A 19,309-nucleotide genomic window follows, 5' to 3' on the forward strand; every position below is an offset into this window, starting at 1 on the left:
GTAATCGGATTACAGTAACACGTTACAAGTAACGCGTTACTGCCCATCTCTGGCTGTGTGATACTTTTTGCTTTTCAAAAAAATATATTTTCATATTTCATGAAATGAAAATGCACTACACTACTATACTATACTATTGTGTAAAAGTGCTAATTAGAGTAGCACTAAATATCAAAGCTTAATACTTTAACACTAAACAAAATATATATTAGCACAGACGGTAAAGTAAATGTTGTTTTCGATTTTAAAGTACCTGAGGCTTTTTTCTGATTCAACTGAAAAATGTTTGTAACATTCAGTTTTCTGTTACAGTATTTAAATACTGTAAAGTATTTAAATACTGAAGTCTGATAGACATTACTTGGACACAACACTGAAACAGCCTGATCAGTAGTGTTCACCAAAACACCTGTGACCAGAGCACTTGAGCTTGTTCTGGCACCTCAGTTCTCGATCTGATAAAGATCTGGGCAATTTTGAAGCTAGATGAATATCTGAACATATTTTTTTGAGTTTTTTTCTTCAAATTGAGTTATTTGAAGATTTTCTTCAGAGCTACCGGTGACTTATTACCAGGTTTATTGTTTGACCTTTAGCTCCCTGAGTCCACATGTCAAATTGTCCTTGAGCAAAGGACTGAGCCTAAATTGCCGTGTATGTATCGATCAACAGTCAGTATGTTACTGTCGATTTTCAATCATTGTTTTGCATTTTATTTTATTTTTTTTGTTCCTCTTTTATTATGTAGTCATCACTGGCTCTCAACTTTATTATTTCACTTCCTGTATGTGATTTTCTAATGCGCTTTATACCTGCCTCTGTCTTTCCCCTCCTCTGTATATATAAAATACTATAATATTATAGTTATCCTTGTCCTCTCTCAGATGGACTTTAGTGGTGAGTTGTGTACCAAACCTTGATTTAAAAAGAAAGATAAAGATTCCATTATTGTCGCTATACTTCGGTATTATACAGTGAAATCAGACCAGAGCTTACATTTCAGCAACCTAGCACACATAGATTAATTCATGCATTCACTCATCTGTTAATTCTATAAAAATTCCAAATTCATCCAAGTTATGTGAAGCTTTTACTCACCTATAGAGGAAGACAGCTAGTGTGATGCAACAAAGAAGGAATCCAATTGCAGGTGGGAGTATGTATAGAAAATATTGTGATGCGATGGATTCTGTATAAAATCAGCAGAGAATTAATTTAAATGGCTTGTTTGACCTTTACTAGAAGTGATTATTCCTGTTTGTTGTTCTACCTACCTTTGGGGTTCTCAGACACAGTTAAATTCCATGTAATGCTGTTTACGCCACTTCTGTCTGTTATGCTACATGTATAAAGTCCTTCATCTTCAGGCTGAGCACTAAAAATAATTAGCTTTGTAGGAAACTCATGGTTTATTCTCAGTCTATTAAAGTTTGAATGTGTGCGATTCAGCACAATGGAATAATGAAAAACAGATCTTTTGTTAGTCCAGGTGATAAGTGTTGCATTTTTCTCAGATATGTTGCAAGTCAGCGTCACTGAGTCTCCTGTGGACGCCAACATAGGTCTGTGGTCGTCTTTAAGCAACATGTAAGATTGAAAGAAATAATAAATACATATCAGTAGAAAATCTGGATAGCTCTGTGATTTCCTCCAAAAATGTCTAAAGCTTAACGGAGATATTCAATATAAAATTATATCTGCATTTAATCTAGAAAAAAAAGAATCTTAAACACAAATGTGCTCTTTACCTGCAAAGACATGCCACATCACTAACAGCTGAATGAAGAGCAGTGCTGCTTGGTTTAGCCTGAACATCATGATCAACAGAGAGAGGAAGAAACAGACCTGAACTTTACTGTCAGCTTTATGTGTATCTGAGGAGGAGCCACAAAAAGGAAGTGGTTAGCTGCTCTACTGCTGAGCTACGAAACTAATGTATGTAAATGTGTCACCATTTGTTCAAACAATAAGTTGGATGGATGTCATGAATGCAATGATTGAATTTAACTACAAATGTCACAGATCAAACACAGTTATTCAAGAAACTGAACACAATTATATTGCCAATAATTTCTTCTTGTAATTTAGTCACTCATTTCATAAATATAAGATGCGCTGGAATGAAGGAAAATTTATCAGCTGAATCTTTGCCCCCAAGAGTTAAAGTAGCTCTCTCAGAAAAGGGGCTCCAATCCTATTCTCAGCGCTTTGGGGAATTGAACTAAACTAGATGTAATAATGCCAGTATAATGGATAAAGAACCAAATGAGAACCAAGAACAAGACTAAATTCACTAAGTAGTACAAAACATCTTGGTCAGTGAGCAGCTAACTGTTAAAATAGCAATTTGTATAAAATGTCTTCAAAGTGGCCGTCGAATTTCACATTCAGTATCATGAACATGTTGGACACAACTTCCAGAATTATGTTTTTCACTTTTATTGTTGGCTAAAATCTCAGCAGCCACATTCAAAACAAAACTAGTTAAGTTCAAATGGAGGGTGTAAAAAGCAGCCTGGAGACAAACTGATTGGCAATTTAGAATTACCAATTAACGTAACGTGACTAACAGCATGTCTTTGAACTGTGGGAGGAAGTCAGAGTACTCGGAGAGAACATGCAAACTCCACATAGAGAAGTCCCAGCCAGATGGTGGATTCAAAACCAGGACACAAATGTTAGTCCAAATCTGTTTGAAAATCACCAGCAAGTTACCTGGAGATATTTACACAACAGACATAATCTGAATGAGCTTAATTTTATGCTTATTAAAAAAATTACATATATCCAGTTTCAGCTTTATGAAAATAATCAGGTGCAAAAAGCCTAATTTAATACATTTATGACAAAACTAATATATCTGAAACAGAAGAAACAAGTCAAAGATAAAAAAAAAAAAAACAGTCAAAATTAAGATTGAAAATCAAATGTTTTTACACAAAACTTTACTTGTACAGATAGAAAATTAGGTCTACAATGTGTAACATTTTCTTTTCCAGTACAAGAATTAAACAGAAAACAATGTGAACTTTCCCTCGACCTCTCCTTCTGGTCTATACCTTGTTTCCTATTCATCTTTTATCTGGACTTTCTTCTTGTCAGCACACTCGAAGCCCCAGATAAAAATGATTTTCTGAATGTGCTGCCTGTCCTTTATAATGCAAAACTTTGAGGTTGTGGAGGGAACACCTATGGATCAAAAGTGTAAATAAACTTAATTTCTACAAGAAAAAAGTTAAATAGCAAACATGAGAATAGGTAAGAGAAGATATGAGTTGAAACACTTTGTGAGGAATAAAAATCTTTGTGTGGAAAAAAATAAAATTCCTCTAACCTTTCCTCTCAGCTGAACATGATACTGGACAAAACTCAAAGTCCTGATATCATGCAGGTCCTTGTTCAGGGTCCGGGTGCAGTATCTAATGAAAAATAACACAGAACTTTATTTTTGTTTTATACTGTAACCTTCCCATATGTTCTCAAAAACCAGACGTTTTGATCTCAATTTTTCTGTTTATTCGGTAACACTGGTAAATGGGCTGTTAACTCCTGGGAGAGTGCGCAAACACTCTCTTCAGCCCCCGGATAGTCACAACAACAACAAGGACCCCCCTCCCTTCCTGCACACATTAACTCCAGGAGGAAGCTCAGAGGGGACAGGGCCTTCTCTGTCGTGGCTCCAAAATTATGGAATAATTTGCCCATGCACGTTAGAGAGGCCCCTTCACTGTCCACTTTTAAATCACGTCTTAAAACCCACTTTTATTCCTTGGCTTTTAACCTCAGGTGAGACTTAGTTTCTCTTTTAATTGAAGTAGTTATTTAATTAATGATTTTACTCTTCTTTTATTTTGTTTTTATTTATATCTCATGTAATTTTATTTTACAGTTCCAATGTACAGCACTTTGTGTCAGCTGTAATTGTTTTAAAGTGCTTTATAAATAAAGGTGATGATGATGATGTTATTACGGTGTATCCATATAAATGGCCCACCCTGTATAAGAGATGTTGGTGCACTATAACTGAAGTAATGTTGTTAAGTCCTTAAAGTCATATTCTTTTATTGTCATGACTGTGTTTGAAGCTGTTTTTATTTTTGTATGATACCTGATTTATATGAAATATGGCTCAAGTAAACTAAAGTCTAAAATACTTAGTCATTTGTTTAATAGTAATTTAACATTATATAATTCACATATAAAACTATGAATTGTAATTTTAAATGGTTTAAAAGCATGTAGAATAGCATATGTAGCACATGTATGTATATTTCTCCTTTTTTATCAAGAAGCAAAGACAAGAAGGGAAAAAAAAGAAACAGGGCAGGATTTGGTGGTTGAATCATCCGTCACCACCAATGCCAAAACCAAATCTACGCCCTTGCCCACAACGTATGATTTTTGAGCACTGATCTGGCTTTTGAAGTTTTAGAATAGTATTGGAGGCATATATGGAAGCCTGTTAATGTGCATATGTCACACAGTGGAAATTTGTTTGTTTTATAGTCAAATTAGACAAATTGGTTAAAAGCTGCCACCATCATATGTGGCCTCCCATCTTGTTAAAGGACCTGTTTAAAACAAAAAAAAAGCACCAAAAAGGGAGAGAGTGCCCAGACTGTAGGAGGAAGGAGCGTGTAGAAGCCAGGAGAGAGAAGGGCATGCTGTCTGATCGCTAGGGAAGATGGCTTGTGTGAAGACGGGCGGACATCCCATTACTGGCAAAGAAACGGCGGCCAGTGGGAAACTGATCGCCGCAAGTTTTCCACTTTAAGGAAAACTTTTGGACTTGTTCTCATTTGGCATCCCATTCACCCACTGGTGGCGTTGTAGGATTTTCCTCACACTTGTAAAAGCTTTTGAGCAATTGCATCGCCGCCATTCTAGTGTGTGCGTGTGACATTATTGATTCCTTGCTCTTTTCCTTATAATTCCCACCACCTCGTGCTGCTACATTTCTTTAACAATAGTAAATGCAGGTTACACTTCGGGTCTGGTTTCTATGTGTGTGGTTTTGTAGCAGCTAATGTCTTAAACATACAGCAGCAAATTCATTTCAAGTGCTTGTTTTGCATTAATAGAACTTGGTCCTGCTTTTTATTCTACCCGTCTTTGAGATTCTTATACACAGTTCAATTTCACATAATGCTTTATGTGACAATTCTGTTAGTTGGAGTATAAAGTCAGTCAGGCTGAGCACTAAAAAATGTTCTCTTGGGATTAGTTCTTGATCTATTTTTAATCTGTAAAGTGAAAAAAATGGTAAGGTGTAATAATTTTTGAATATTGAAAATCAGATCTCTATCAGTACAAATTAGAATTATTATTATTATGTAAATAATGCAACTTATTTAACATAGATACCCCTCAATCTCACCATTAAAACTTCCAGCCAAATATTATTTAGCTCCTCCTCTTGTTTCACTAAAACATCAGTGACTGGAACAACTCAGACTTCAGTCTGATGGTGATCTGGAGGATATTGTGAGGTTTGCTGCTACATTAATATCTTAGGTTCTTTCTTGTCATCTTAATATTTTCTTTATAAGTAGCTGTGACTCAAAGTACAGTTGGTGCTCTTTTAATTACAGGGTCGATTATCTGAACCTCAGCTCACCCGGTCCACATGTCAAATCATCTTTGAGTAAAATGCTGAAACCCAAATGCTCTGGATGCATCAGTTGGCAGTTAGTGTGTGGTTTATTTTTTTATTTTATTTTTTAGTATATAATGTCCATCGGAGACCCTATACCAGGACTGGACTTCTCTACTTAGCCTGCTTCCACTGCAAACCCAGATAAGTGGAAGAAGATGGATGGATGGTATATAATGTTTGAATGCAATTTTTTGTGCATGAACACATTTCTGATTGCGAGTTGTGCACTCTCCAGAAACCATAAGTTATATTTATGGTTTTATATTTTGTCTTGCATTATATCTGTTCTTCCTTTATTTTGAACTCATCATGATCATCTTTAATTTCTGATTTTAACTTTCGATATTCCTTTATGTCCACACTGTACCAACCCTTATTAATGTGATATAGCACCGCTAGGGGGTGTTGTCCTACTATTGTAGGAGAGACTCCTTGGGTGTGTGTGAGTGCAGCAGCAGCCATTACATGCTGCTCGTGTATCTGTTCCAAGAGACCTCAACGTAACAGGCTGGCACCGGCGACTACCTAACCCTGCACATGTATATACAGACAGAGTAAAGCTGTGGAGACCTGGCTTGTATGGTCTGCTAATGACAAATAAAGGTCTCTTGTTCTATTTAACTGACTGGCCTGAGTAGTGTGGCTAACCTCCAACCTTTCTCATGTATTCAGCATTCCAGCTTTGTTATCCTCCTGTCGCCTCACCCTGTTTTGTCTCCGGGTGTCTTGTTGAACTAACCAAACTGTCATGGTTTGAAAGTCTCAGCCGGCTGACCTGCCTGTGGGCATGTTTTTCTTTGTGTACTGTTTTCGGCTCCCCTCCTGGTCCCCTGTCTCCTCTGTGTTTGTGTGTTTCGGTGTGCCAGTTTTAATGAATCATTAGGCCGGAAGAGATTCCTGCACTGAAGTCAGCCGCACCTGTCTCCCATTTAGTCTCACCAGCTGCCACTAATTACCTTTGTCAGTGGACACTACTTAGCTGGGTGGGTGGGCTTTAGTCGACTCTGGATCGTTGAGTTATTGAGTTAGTGAACCTTGGGCTCTGAGCGGAACTATTGCGGCCATGCTTTTCGTGAGTTTGCCACTGATCTCCCCATTTTGTCTTACCAGGTCATGGGAGTGGAGTGATTGGTTAATCAAGTGTTGGGGAATTTGTCTGTCACAAACCACGAGCATGGAGCGAAAGTCGGGAGCACGTTCACGGAAACCAAGTTATTGAAACTGTTGCACATTGTTCACTAATTCTCACTGTAAATAAACACAAACCTTGATTAACAGCAGTGGATACAGTCTATTTGGGGAGTGCATCTTAGTCATTTGTAGATTGTCCAAGTAAAATCTATACAAAAGTAATGATCCAAGTTTTCTTTGTTTTTTTTCCAAAAACGCGTATGTTTAAGCATCATAAGCATCAACATAGAGATAATTCAAGCCTGTAAAGTTAGAAGTTTGCAGTTCTTACATAAGTACTGAACAAAAAACTGCATTTTTTTTTCTTTACCAAAAAAGACTGTTTCAGCTGAAACGCTGCAGGTGTTCTCCTACCTTTGAATATATCTGAAAGAAAAAAAAAGTCTTCATATGAAATGAAAAAACGGTGAGTAATTAAATTTTTCTGGGAAATATTTTTACATGTCAATCTACATCCAGACACATTTTAACCATGCTTTTTCTTTTTTTTCTAACACACTCCCTGTTGATGGATGCATTTTGCTTCATCACAGTTTACCATGTGGACTGGCAGAGCTGAATGCAATGAAAGATTTTGCAGCTGCATTCTTGGTCTGGTACGAACATAAAACCTGTGCCCACTAATATAGTGATTTTGTTATTTAACAGAATTAAATTCAAGAGGTCCAGCTTGGTTTTATGAACCTATATGCATATTATTTGTTAGCATTGTTGTGTACTTGGAATTTTCATTTTTTATAAAATGCTTTAAAACCATAATAGAAATGTGACAATTTTCATTTTTAAGTGTAATGTAAATAATGTAAATAAATTTATATTTCCTTTAGTTTTTTCTTAATTGGTACAACCTCTAGACGTTTCAAAACCTGGTAATAAAAATAAAACTAAACTGCATGGTCAACATCAAAGCAATCATTTGTTATTTTTGTAAATTGATTCTATAAATCCAGGCAGACACAATGAAAAATGATGTTTGAGCTTTGTGGTTGAATTATTCTTACAAGCACTGACAATGAATTAAACAGTCTATACTTTGTTTCCTTTTCAGCTTTTATCTGGACTTTCTTCTTGTCAGCACACCATAAGTCACAGGTTGGACTGAGTCTCTCAAAGTGCTGCCTGTCCTGTACACTGCAAAACTTTGAGGTTGTGGAGGGACCACCTATGGATCAAAAGTGTAAATAAACTTAATTCTTACGAGAAAAACATTAAATAGCAAGCATGAGGGTAGGTAAGAGAAGATATGAGTTGAAACACTTTGTGTGAAAAAAATAAATAAGTAAATAAAGTTCCTCTAACCTTTCCTTCCAGCTGAGCATGATACTGGACAAAACTCAAGGTCCTGATCTCATGCAAGCCATTTTTCAGGGTCCTGGTGCAGCATCTAATGAAAAATAACACAGAATGTTATTTTTGTTTCATTTTTATATATGGGTTTAGAAATGATTAAGAATTTGCTGATAGTAAAAATAATCATTATTTTTCAGTAGATATTTTGTTTTTTGACAAAGTAGAGGTAAAAATTTTGGTGAAATGAATGAAAACATATTTTGTGTTCATGAAAAATGAATGTAACATTCAGTTTTGTGTTATATTCTTTAAATAATTCAACTTATTTAATACAGTGAAATTCTGATAGATACTGCTCAGGCTCACCATTAAAACTACCTGCCCAATAGTGTTAAGCTCCTCCCCTTGTGTCACTAAAACATCGTTGACTGGAACAATTGAGTTTGTTCTGAAACCTCAGACTTCAGTCTGATGGAGATCTGGAGGATCTTGTGAGGTTTGCTACTACATTTCTTGTATTCTAAATATTTTCTTTATAGGTATCTGTGATATAGGGTTGGTGCTATTTAATCACAGGGTTGGTTATCGGAACCTCCAGTCCAGTCCAATCCAATCTAATCCAATTTTATTTATAAAGCACTTTAAAATACCCAGCACAGGACCAAAGTGCTGTACAGAAAATAAGTTAAAAACAATAGAATAACAGAAAACAGCAAAAATAAATAAACAAAAGACGTAATACAGAAAAAAACAGCCCTATATTAAAAACAAGATAAAACAGCATAGAATCAACTAAAAATAAAACCAACATCTCACACGGGGTCAAAGGAAAGGGGAAAGAGGTGGGTTTTTAGGAGTGATTTAAAAACATTTAGAGAAGAAGCCTGTCTAATCTCTAAAGGCAGATCATTCCACATTTCCACAGAGCTGCTACAGCAAAAGCTAGATCTCCTCTAAGTTTATGCTGAGTCCTGGGTACCTTCAAGAGCAGTTGATCAGCTGACCTGAGAGAGCGGGTGGGTGTATAAGACTGTAGCAGCTCAGACACTTAAGATGGGGCTAGGCCATTGAGGGATTTAAAAGCAAATAAAATAATTTAAAAATGAATCCCAAAAGAAATGGACAGCCAGTCAAGTGAAGCTAAAATATGGGTGCCAGTTAAAAGAGGAGCTGTGGCATTTTGCACCCTCTGTAGATGAGTAACGTATGATGCACTGATCCCTATATAAAGTGCATTACAGTAATCCAGCTGAGTGCAAACAAAAGCGTGGATAACTGTCTCAAAGTGTGCTGTGAAAGAATTGGCTTTATTTTAGCCAGCTGCCTGAGCTGAAAGAAGCTTGATTTTGCCTTAATCTGACTGTCAACTTTCAGTTCAATCCACTTTGATCCCCAGGTTTGTGACAGTTGGCTTAACATACTGGGCCAAGGTATCTAAACACACATTTGGGGTCTCAGTGGGGCTACCAAAAACCATCACCTCAGTCTTTCTGTCATTGAATTTTAAAAAGTTAAGAGACATCCAAGCCTTAATTTCATCAGGATACTGAAGTAATGGTGTGTGAAATATGTGCCTTTTTTCTTTAGAGGGACATAGATCTGACAGTCCTCAGCATAAAAGTGCAATGTAATGCCGTGTTTTCTCAGTATAGGACCAAGAGGGATCAGATATTAAAAAAAGAGGAAGGGGACCTAGAACTGAGCCCTGTGGGACACCACAAAAGAGAGGAGTGGAGGACAACACATGGTTACAGAGACTGACACAAAAAGTTCGCCCTGCCAAGAAAGAACTGAAACACTCCTAATGCCCACCCAGTGCTCCAAACGAGAGAGTAAAATGGCATGATCCACTGTATCAAACACAGCTGTCAAATCTAAAAGCACAAGAACAACACAGTCCCCAGAGTCATGTCAAATCATCTTTGAGCAAAAAACTGAACCCCGAAATGCCCTGGATGCATCAATCAGCAGTGGTTTTAGTGTTATATGTTATAACTTTACGTAGTACTCATCATGAGTACTACATAAAGTTCTGATTTTTTTACCTCCTGTAGTCCTATTTGACCACACCATTTTAAGTTCCTACTATATTCCACAATATACCTGCCTCTGTCTCCTCCTCTCTGCATGTGAGCTAAGTTCTTCTCGTCTTCTTTCAGATTATCTTTCTCAAGTATTCAGCATTCCAGCTTTCTTATCCCTCTTGTTGTCTGGCCCTGTTTTGTCTCCGAGTGTCTTGTTGAACTTATTTCCTGTGTACCAAACCTTAATTTACGGCAGGGAATATCATCTATTTGGGGAGTGCATCTCAGTTGTTTGTAGCAAAATCTACATGAAGCACGATGACCCTACGCACAGTGAACGCAGACTCTTTGAGAGTAACAAAGGTATTTTTCTAGTTGCAGAATGGAAACATGCACGCCGGAGGTTTACCACAAAAAAAGAAAAAAAAAGAAAAAGTCCCCAGTATCAATGTTAGCTTTGACTCTGACCACCTTTAACCACTTCTTCACGACTCTTATTTCCTCTTTTCACTCTCGTCTGTATAGAAAAATAGGCCAACATAAAGAACAGAGGCTGATTTAAGCCTTTACAGACGTACTGAACAAAAAACTAAACTTGAAAAATAAAAACTATTTCAGCTCAAACTTGATAATTCTGGTGTTCTCCTACCTAAAACAATAAAGCATCTTCATATGAAATAAAAAGGTTGGGTTGAGTAATAAAAGAAACTACTGCCAGACACATTTATTCTGTGTTTTATTTTTTATTGAACACACTCGCTGGATGGATGCAGTTTCAGTATTTTGCTCCATCACAGTTTACCATGTTTACTGACAGAGCTGGATGCAATGAGAGATTTTTCACCTGCATTCTTCGTCTGGTATTAACATTCACCCTGTCTCAGTGATTTTGTTATTTAACTGAACTGAACTCAAGAGGTCCAGGTTGGTTTTATGAATCGAAATGCATTTTATTTTTCGATTGTATTGTGTACTTGGAATTTTCATTTATCATAATTTGCTTTGAAATCATCATAGAAATATGACAATTTTAATTTTAAACAAATTACTATCCTATAATATTAGCAATATACATTTATTTCCATTTCACTTTGTTTTTTTCTTATTTGGTGCGGCGCAAGAAAGAAGAAGAACACAAAATAATCACATTCATACATTCATTATGAAGATAAAAAGGTTTTACTCACCTGTAGAGAAACACAGCTAGTGTGATGCAACACAGAAGGAATCCAATTGCAGGTGGGAGTATGTATAGAAAATACTTTGATGAAGTGGATTCTGTATCAAATCAGCAGTGAATTAATTTAAAATGCTTGGTTGACCTTTGCTAGAATTGACTGGATCTGCTTTTTGTCTACCTACCTGTGGGGTTCTCAGACACAGTTAAACTCCATGTAAAGCTGTTTACGCCACGTCTGTCTGTTATGTTACATGTATAAAGTCCTTCATCTTCAGGTTGAGCACTAAGAATAATGAGCTTTGTAGGAAACTCATGATTTATTTTCAGTCTATGCAATGAGAAATTTGAATGGGTGCGATTCAGCTCAATGGAATAATGAAAAACAGATCTTTTGTTGGTCCAGGAGATTTGTGTTGCATTTGTCTTGGATATGTTGCAAGTCAGCGTCACTGAGTCTCCTCGGGACACCAGCACAGCTCTGTGGTTGACTTTAACGATCACTATAGTTTAAAGGAGACAATCATTCAATATAAAATTCTATCTGCACTTCATCTGTAAATAAGTGAATCTCAAACACAAATGTGCTCTTTACCTGCAAAGACATCCCACACCACTAACAGCTGAACGAAGAGCAGTGCTGCTCGGTTTATAGTGAACATCGTGATCATCAGACAGAGAGAGAAACAGACCTGAACTTCACCGTCAGCTTTATGTGTATCTGAGGAGGAGCCGCAAAAAAAGAGGAAGTGGTTTGTTGCAGTTAAACTCAACACAAATATGTGATTCACCTTTTTTGAGAAAATACATGGAAAAATACATGTTACATGGGAGTAATTTATACAATATTTCAGATTCACAACAAACTGTCACAGTTCAAACATGGAAAGTGAAGTGGGAATATAATTATATGAAAAACAATTGTCTCCTATAATTTAGTCTCTCGTGTGACTCACTTGTGTAGAGAGGCAACTTTGAACTGCAACACTACATCACCACCTCAGAAAATCACACCCAAACACTGTGGTGTGCTTTTACATTGTAAAGTTGGACTGATTGGTTTAATGAAGTAAAAACTGTGTATTTAGCAAATGAATTTCAGAAAGTTGAAGATCTCAAAGAAAAATGAAAGGACCCAAAATTTCCCAAAGTTAGAATATATCAGTCACCTCTACCTTACTACTGACATTTCTTCTTTTCAGTGTCTTCTCTTGGCTCGATTCATTCTTTTAAAAATACAAATAGTTTGGGGTGCTCACTAAATTAATATATTTATTTTCTAATTGAAGAATTTCTCAAGTTTGAATCTTTTATCAGTAAAATGAAAGTTCATTTTACCCATTTTGTCTGCACTCAATCACACATTTTATTTATTAGAATTTTTATTTCATTGTACAGTTGGATTTCTTTTAAATCTTTCATAAAATATTAACTCAATATACTTCACATAAAATGCTTCTCAGATTGTTTAAACTGAGTCATCACATTTTTGTGATGTTAAAAACCACTAATAATAAACATCTCGTTCTGTAAATCCCAGGTATTCATCTTAGACACACAAAGGTTAAAGGCCACCTTTTAAATCACATTTATCCAGTTATCACTAACCAACTTATCAACTTAATAATATAAATATAATCAACTGTCACAATCTGCTGGCTATTTAAAAACATTACATGTTCCACTTGTTACATATATTCATATATATTCTACATTTATGCATCAAACGTCGTTCATAAGAAAGAATCTTACAGATCAAGTTTGAAAATATGCCAGTATGTATGTTAATATGCTAATGTGTATGTTTATCAAACTTATTTTAAACTATGGATTGCTTTTCTTAAAAAGCACATTTTACCTGTAGCATAACATAAGCAGTTAAGTGAGGATCAAGTTCAGTCATATTAATAAAATATAAAGTGCTCAGATTTAGAGAGATTTACTAAAAAAAAGAATAAAATTGGTACTCAGTGAGCAGAAATTTGATCAAATAAAAAGTTGAAAGGCTGGATTAGTATCTATTAAATGTCACAGTGATTAACAGTGTATCTCGGTTGGACACAATTTCAAGAATCATCCTTTTCAATAAGCAATCCAATTGTAGGTGGGAGTCTGTATAGAAAATACTTTGATGAAATGGTTTCTGTATAAAATTAGAAGCGATGAAGAACTGTAGGTCACTTGTAATGTCGCATGTATAAATGTCCATTCCATCCATCCATTCGCTTCTGCTTATCCAGCTGTCATAGGGCGAGAGGCGGGTTACACCCTGGACAGGTCGCCAGTCTGTCGCAGGGCCAACACACAGGGACAGACAACCATTCGCGCTCACATTCACACCTAGTAGTAATTTTGGATTATCCAATTAACCTATCCCCACAAGTTGCATGTCTTTGGACGGTGGGAGGAAGCCGGAGTACCCGGAGGGAACCCACGCAGACACGGGGAGAACATGCAAACTCCACACAGAAAGACCCCGGCCTCATGGTGGAGTTGAACTCAGGACCTTTTTGCTGTGCGGCAACAGTGCTAACAACCATGCCACCGTGCTGCACCATGTATAAATGTCTTCAGTGAATAAAATAAATTTAAGGGTTCATGAAGTTTAATCACATAATATTTCAACATACAAATAATATAATATGTCAGTCTTAAACAGTCACTTAAAAACTGGGAGGTTGATTTAAGGTACAGTGTGTAGCTGTAATCTCACCACTAGATGTCAGTAGATAGCAGATTGCAGTCAAATTAATTCTGTGTTTAACTCTCCTCTCATTTCAAGTACATTTAGGGGGGTAGTGTGAATGCTGCAGGCCAAACAACTATAACCGCTGTTTATGTGCAGTGATTCTAGCAGAAGGAAATATTGAAAATCCAAGAGATTATTGTTTTATCTTTTTTTTATTGGATATGCTACAAGTCAACATCACCAAGTGTCTTGTTGACAACAACACAGCTCTGTACCACTCTCTGATGTAAAGACAAAATAAAAAAATCAATACAAAAATACAAAATGTAAAAACAGAATAGCTAAAATCCAAAAATGTTCATTAACATAGAAAACGTTTGTTCATTTGCTAATTATTACTAAATATTTAAGGACATTTTACTAAACAAACATCCGCTACATCCACATTAATGAACAATAAAAAATTATTATTATTATTATTATACTCAAAATTATGGCACACATATTAAAAAGTATTTCTGTGGGGCAAACAGCAAACGTCTGCACTTTACACTTAATTATTTCTGCAGTGAAACTTCTTTAAAATGCTTAAAAGCAACAAAGAAAACAAAATAATGAACACAAATTACAACACTATTCCCTAAAATCCTGCACAGAGAGTGACCTGCCTTGGTGGAGGTCTGAATTTCCTGAGTGTCTTTTGTTGGAAAATGGTTCAGAGAACTTCAAATCATGTATAAATAAATATACTTACCTATACAGACAAAAGGCTAAAATAAAATTTGGTAGACAAAATTTGAGAGTATTAAAGATGATGACGATCTTCTGATCTCTTCTCATGACTGAGGGAGAAACTGATCCTGATTCAGTGTCCTTATCATAATCTTTCTGCAGAGTAAAGCAATAATGACACTGACACTCACTAGTCTCCTTCATTCTGCTTAGTGCACAATCCCAGGATATGGTGAAACCCTCCATGCATGGTATGGATGGACTTGTAGCTGGCCTTGATGTCTGCATTGTTGCCTTCTGCCAGTGCAGTTTGCTCAGTTCTGCTTTCCCTCTCTTTGTTACCATCTCACTACACTTCTCCAGTCCGCATGACATCACAGTGTCATTGCTGTATATCCTAGTGGTATGGATCAGTGAGTCTATGTCTCGTTCTCTCTTGGCATACAGCTTGATGTCATCCATATAGTTGTGGTGGCTAATGATTGCTTGATTGTGTAGTTGATATCCCTAGCCAGTCTTGTTGATGATCTGGCTAAGGGGGTTCAGGCCTATGCAGAACAGCAGTGGGGACAGTGCATCTCCTTGGTAAATCCCACACTTGACCACGCACTTGGCTTCAAGTTGGCCTCTAGCATTGTTCACCACATCCCCATTGAATTCCTGATGAAGGCTCTTAGGGTCCTGTTGTTCTTGTATTTCTAGGCATTCCAGGATCCGTGTGAGTCATAGGCTTTCTTATAGTCAGTCAATAGGTTGACAGTACATAAGTTGGTGAACCTGGTCTTATACTCACAGATGAAGAAAAACACTTCTGTCAAACTAAGTGCTCTCAAAGTTGTTACAGCAAAGATCCTTGAGATATAAAAGCTCCTTGGATGGTGATGGATGGTTGGAACTGTTCTGCTCACAGGCAGAGTCATTTGTCTGAGCTGAAGCTGAGGGTATTATAGCCCGGGTGTTCTCCCTCTGACGGCGTTCCCTTTTAGTTTCTCCTTTGACACTGTTCATGTCTGTCAGGAACTGGAAGGTTTTTCAGTTGATCACTTCATAGATTGAAGTGATCATAGATTGAATTCAGTCTCTCCATATACTGACTCCTCTGCCTGTTGTTTTTGCAATTAGTGCTGCCACCCTGTGGTTGAGGGAGAGATGTCTATGAAGACAAAGTACAGACTGTACAAAGGCAGAGACATGTGACAGTGTTAAAGATGGCAACAATCTTCTGACCTCTTCTCCTGACTGAGGAGGAATCTGATCCTGGACGGCATCCTGATTTAGTTTCATCATCATGCTTTTTCTGCAAAAAAAAGAAGTGACCAATAATAAAATCTTAGAAGTCACCCGGTGTTTCAGTAAGACAGGATGAGTAAACACTGCCTCATAATGACTAGAATAAACACAAAACATATTCTTTTTTTTGTTTCCTTCCTTTGAAAATTTTCTGATAGTGGATTATTTATAGTGAAAATTATAAATATCTGTTGCTGCTTTTTGATATTTACCAAATTAGAGGTATGAATTATGGGTGATATGTATGACACACACTTTTAATCGCACAATACATAATCTGACAGTTCATAGCAAAGAAAAATGTGAAAATTGTCTTTGAAAGTGAATGTAAACAGTTGCGTATACAGTTATTGTGTTTTTCAGTCCCATTACTGACACATCCCAGTTCTTTAAGTATTGTCATTACTGTGGTTATTGCAATAATAGGGTTGAATTTTGGAACATCCTGTTATAACAGGATATAATATTCCCAATACAAATGAATCCGCAGCATTAACTAAACTAATTGAAAATATCATTAATAATAGTTCAAAGAAAATGCTCAGTTGGAGTTTTTGTTGACCTAAAAAAAAAGCTTATTATTTGATAGACAGACAACAATTTGTGAAGATTGGTGAATATCAATAAGAGTGCCTGGACAGTGTTTGTGACGTTCCACAGGGGTCAGTATTGGGACCAAAACTGTTTATCCTGTACATCAATGATATATGTAAAACATCTGATATATTACAGTTTGTTTTATTTGCAGATGATACAAATATTTTTTGTGCTGGAGAGAATTCACGGATTTTGGAAATTGTCACACAAGAAATAATTAAACTGAAAATGTGGTTTGATAGAAATAAGTTATTGCTAAACTTGAATAAAACTACATTTGTGTTATTTGGAAATTGTAAAAGAGATGCTGGAGCAAATTGTTGATAAATAATGTTGAAGTGGAGCAAGTTTCTCATACAAAATTTCTGGGTGTGATAATAGATAACAAATAAATAACATTATGTAAAACTCCGAAAAAAGCAATCGGGATGATTACTAAAGCAGGATTTAGAGACTACACTAACATTATGTTCTTAAAATTGAAAATCCTGAGGCTTATGGATCTTATAAAATAAAAAACAGCAGAGATTATGTACAAAGCCAGATATAATATGTTACCGGGAAATGTACAAAGGATGTTTTTTGACAGAGAAGAGGACTATGATTTGAGGGGAACATTTAATTTGAAGACTCTTAAAGCACAGACAAGAGTTAAAACCTTTTGTATTACCATTTGTGGAGTAAAACTGTGGAACAGTTTTCCTGTGGGTACAGCAATGTTCAAGCATTAGTCCGTTCATAAAGATGTTTTGAAACGTGATTTGGAAGAATATGAAACTGATAAAGCTGATGAAGATAGTGTATATATATAACTATGCTAAATTGTATCTGAATTATATCTATCACTGTAGCTATGGTTATACATGTCCTTCAGCCTGTCTTTATTGTGTGGGGCTAGTGATGAGGGGAAGTTGGGGTAACATCGAATATGTTGATTCAATAGAGTGTTGAGCGTGGGGTAGGGATTAATAAGTATGTACATACGTCTTCCTACTGCATTTTGGACTTACAGTGGTATGCAAAAGTTTGGGCACCCTTGATCATTTTCCTTCGTAAATCACTGGCTATTTGGATCAGCAATTTCATTTAAATATATCATATAGCAGATGAACACAATGATATTTTATTGTCACTGTTACAAGAACAATGAAAGTCAGTTTGGCATCTCCCATGTGTGTGAAGTACACAGTAGCTTAAGTATTAAGTAAGTAGATGTTCCTTTTACAGAAATAACAGCCTCTAAACGCTTCCTATAGCTTCCAATGAGTCTGGATTCTGGTTGAATGGATTTTGGACCTTTCGTCTTTACGAAACATCTCCAGTTCACTCAGGTTTGATGGTTTCTGAGCATGGACAGCCCGCTTCAGGTCACACCATAGATTTTCAATAATATTCAGGTCTGGGGACTGAGATGGCCATTCCAGAATATTGTACTTGATCCTCTGCCTGAACGTCTTAGTAGATTTTCAAGAACCTGCTGATACTGACTGGAATGCAACCCTCAACTTTAGCAAGATTCCCAGTACCTGCACTTCAGCCCCACAGCATGATGGAACCGCCACCACATTTTACTGTGGGTAGCAAGTGTTTCTCTAGGAATGCTGTGTTCTGTTTCCACCATGCATACCGCCTCTTGTTATGTCCAAATAACTCAATTTTAGTTTCATCAGTCCACAGCCCCTTATTCCAAAATGAAGCTGGCTTGTCCAAATGTGCTTTAGCATACCCCAAGTGACTCTGTTTGTGGCAAGTGTGCAGAACAGGCTTCCTCTGCATTACTCTCCCATCCAGCATCTCCTTCTGCAAAGTGCACTGAATAATTAAACCAGTGGTTCCCAAACGTTTTTTGCTAGGCCCCCCTTTGTTTTACAAGACAAATGTTCGCACATCCTCCAACCACACACACCCATATTTTGCTCCATTGCGGTTTATTTCACACCTCAAACATTTAGTAAGCAATTAAGCAAATACAACTAATCTGCAATAAATTACAGGTAGTAAGGAAATAAACTACTAACTCTTTTACGTTACGTCCACACCTACACGGGTATATTTGAAAACGCAGCTGTTTCGTCCACACATAAACGGCGTTTCGAATCACCAAAAACTGAGATTTTTTTAAAACTTTTTTTGCGTTTACGTGTGGACGAGGAATACAGAGTTCGTCACGCAACGTCAAAGGTATGCGCCTTTTTTCACGTCACGCTGTGCGCCACGTTGCGGTTTACACGAGATGAATTGCAGAATGGCAGATAGAGACAAAATACCGTTTCTGTTAATCTGACTATCTTCAGGTTTTACAGCTTACATATATACATGCAGTTACTGTCCCTCCATTTAGAAAGGCAGAGGCGTCATGGTGTGATTATTTTACGTGTAGTTGTTTTTTTTCCCCTGTGTAATACTATTCAACATTGCAATCTAATCAAAAAATGCCTCTCTGTGCAAAGTGGGTTTAAAAACATAAACAGCTGTGGGATACTGTTTGTCCGCGATTTGAACTGCATGGGGCACAAATCGTGGCAGAAACGGCCTGATGTTATTTGTATCCCACTGTAACTTTACTGTATAAAGAGCTAACATCTCCAAAATATCAGGAGTAGTTAGTCATTACAACAAGTGTTTGTGAACTAAAAATCAAGAATGTGGGATACTGTTTGTCC

General features: G+C 36.6%; 1 protein-coding gene and 1 long non-coding RNA gene across 2 annotated transcripts in view; both read right to left on the minus strand.

The window, feature by feature from the left end:
* Window positions 1-7,733: 7,733 nt before the first annotated feature.
* LOC102309487 lies at window positions 7,734-13,505 on the minus strand. The gene is made up of 5 exons (XM_042227895.1): window positions 11,934-13,505; window positions 11,524-11,841; window positions 11,349-11,439; window positions 8,147-8,231; window positions 7,734-8,009 (listed from the first exon to the last, which is right to left on the minus strand). Exons 1-5 carry the CDS (start codon window positions 12,007-12,009, stop codon window positions 7,899-7,901), a joined length of 681 nt encoding a protein of 226 aa, XP_042083829.1. The 5' UTR covers window positions 12,010-13,505; the 3' UTR covers window positions 7,734-7,898.
* A 439-nt stretch (window positions 13,506-13,944) lies between these two features.
* Window positions 13,945-19,309, minus strand: part of LOC121815743 — an 8,275-nt gene continuing 2,910 nt past the window's right edge. Inside the window, exons 3-4 of the long non-coding RNA XR_006055324.1 lie at window positions 15,987-16,056; window positions 13,945-15,891 (exon numbers count right to left, since the gene is read on the minus strand). This is a non-coding gene — a long non-coding RNA (uncharacterized LOC121815743). The remainder of the gene's footprint in view (window positions 15,892-15,986; window positions 16,057-19,309) is intronic.

The sequence above is a fragment of the Haplochromis burtoni genome, unplaced genomic scaffold, assembly GCF_018398535.1.
Source record: "Haplochromis burtoni strain Fernald_Lab_line unplaced genomic scaffold, NCSU_Asbu1 Contig_289, whole genome shotgun sequence".
NCBI classification, from domain to species: Eukaryota; Metazoa; Chordata; class Actinopteri; order Cichliformes; family Cichlidae; genus Haplochromis; species Haplochromis burtoni.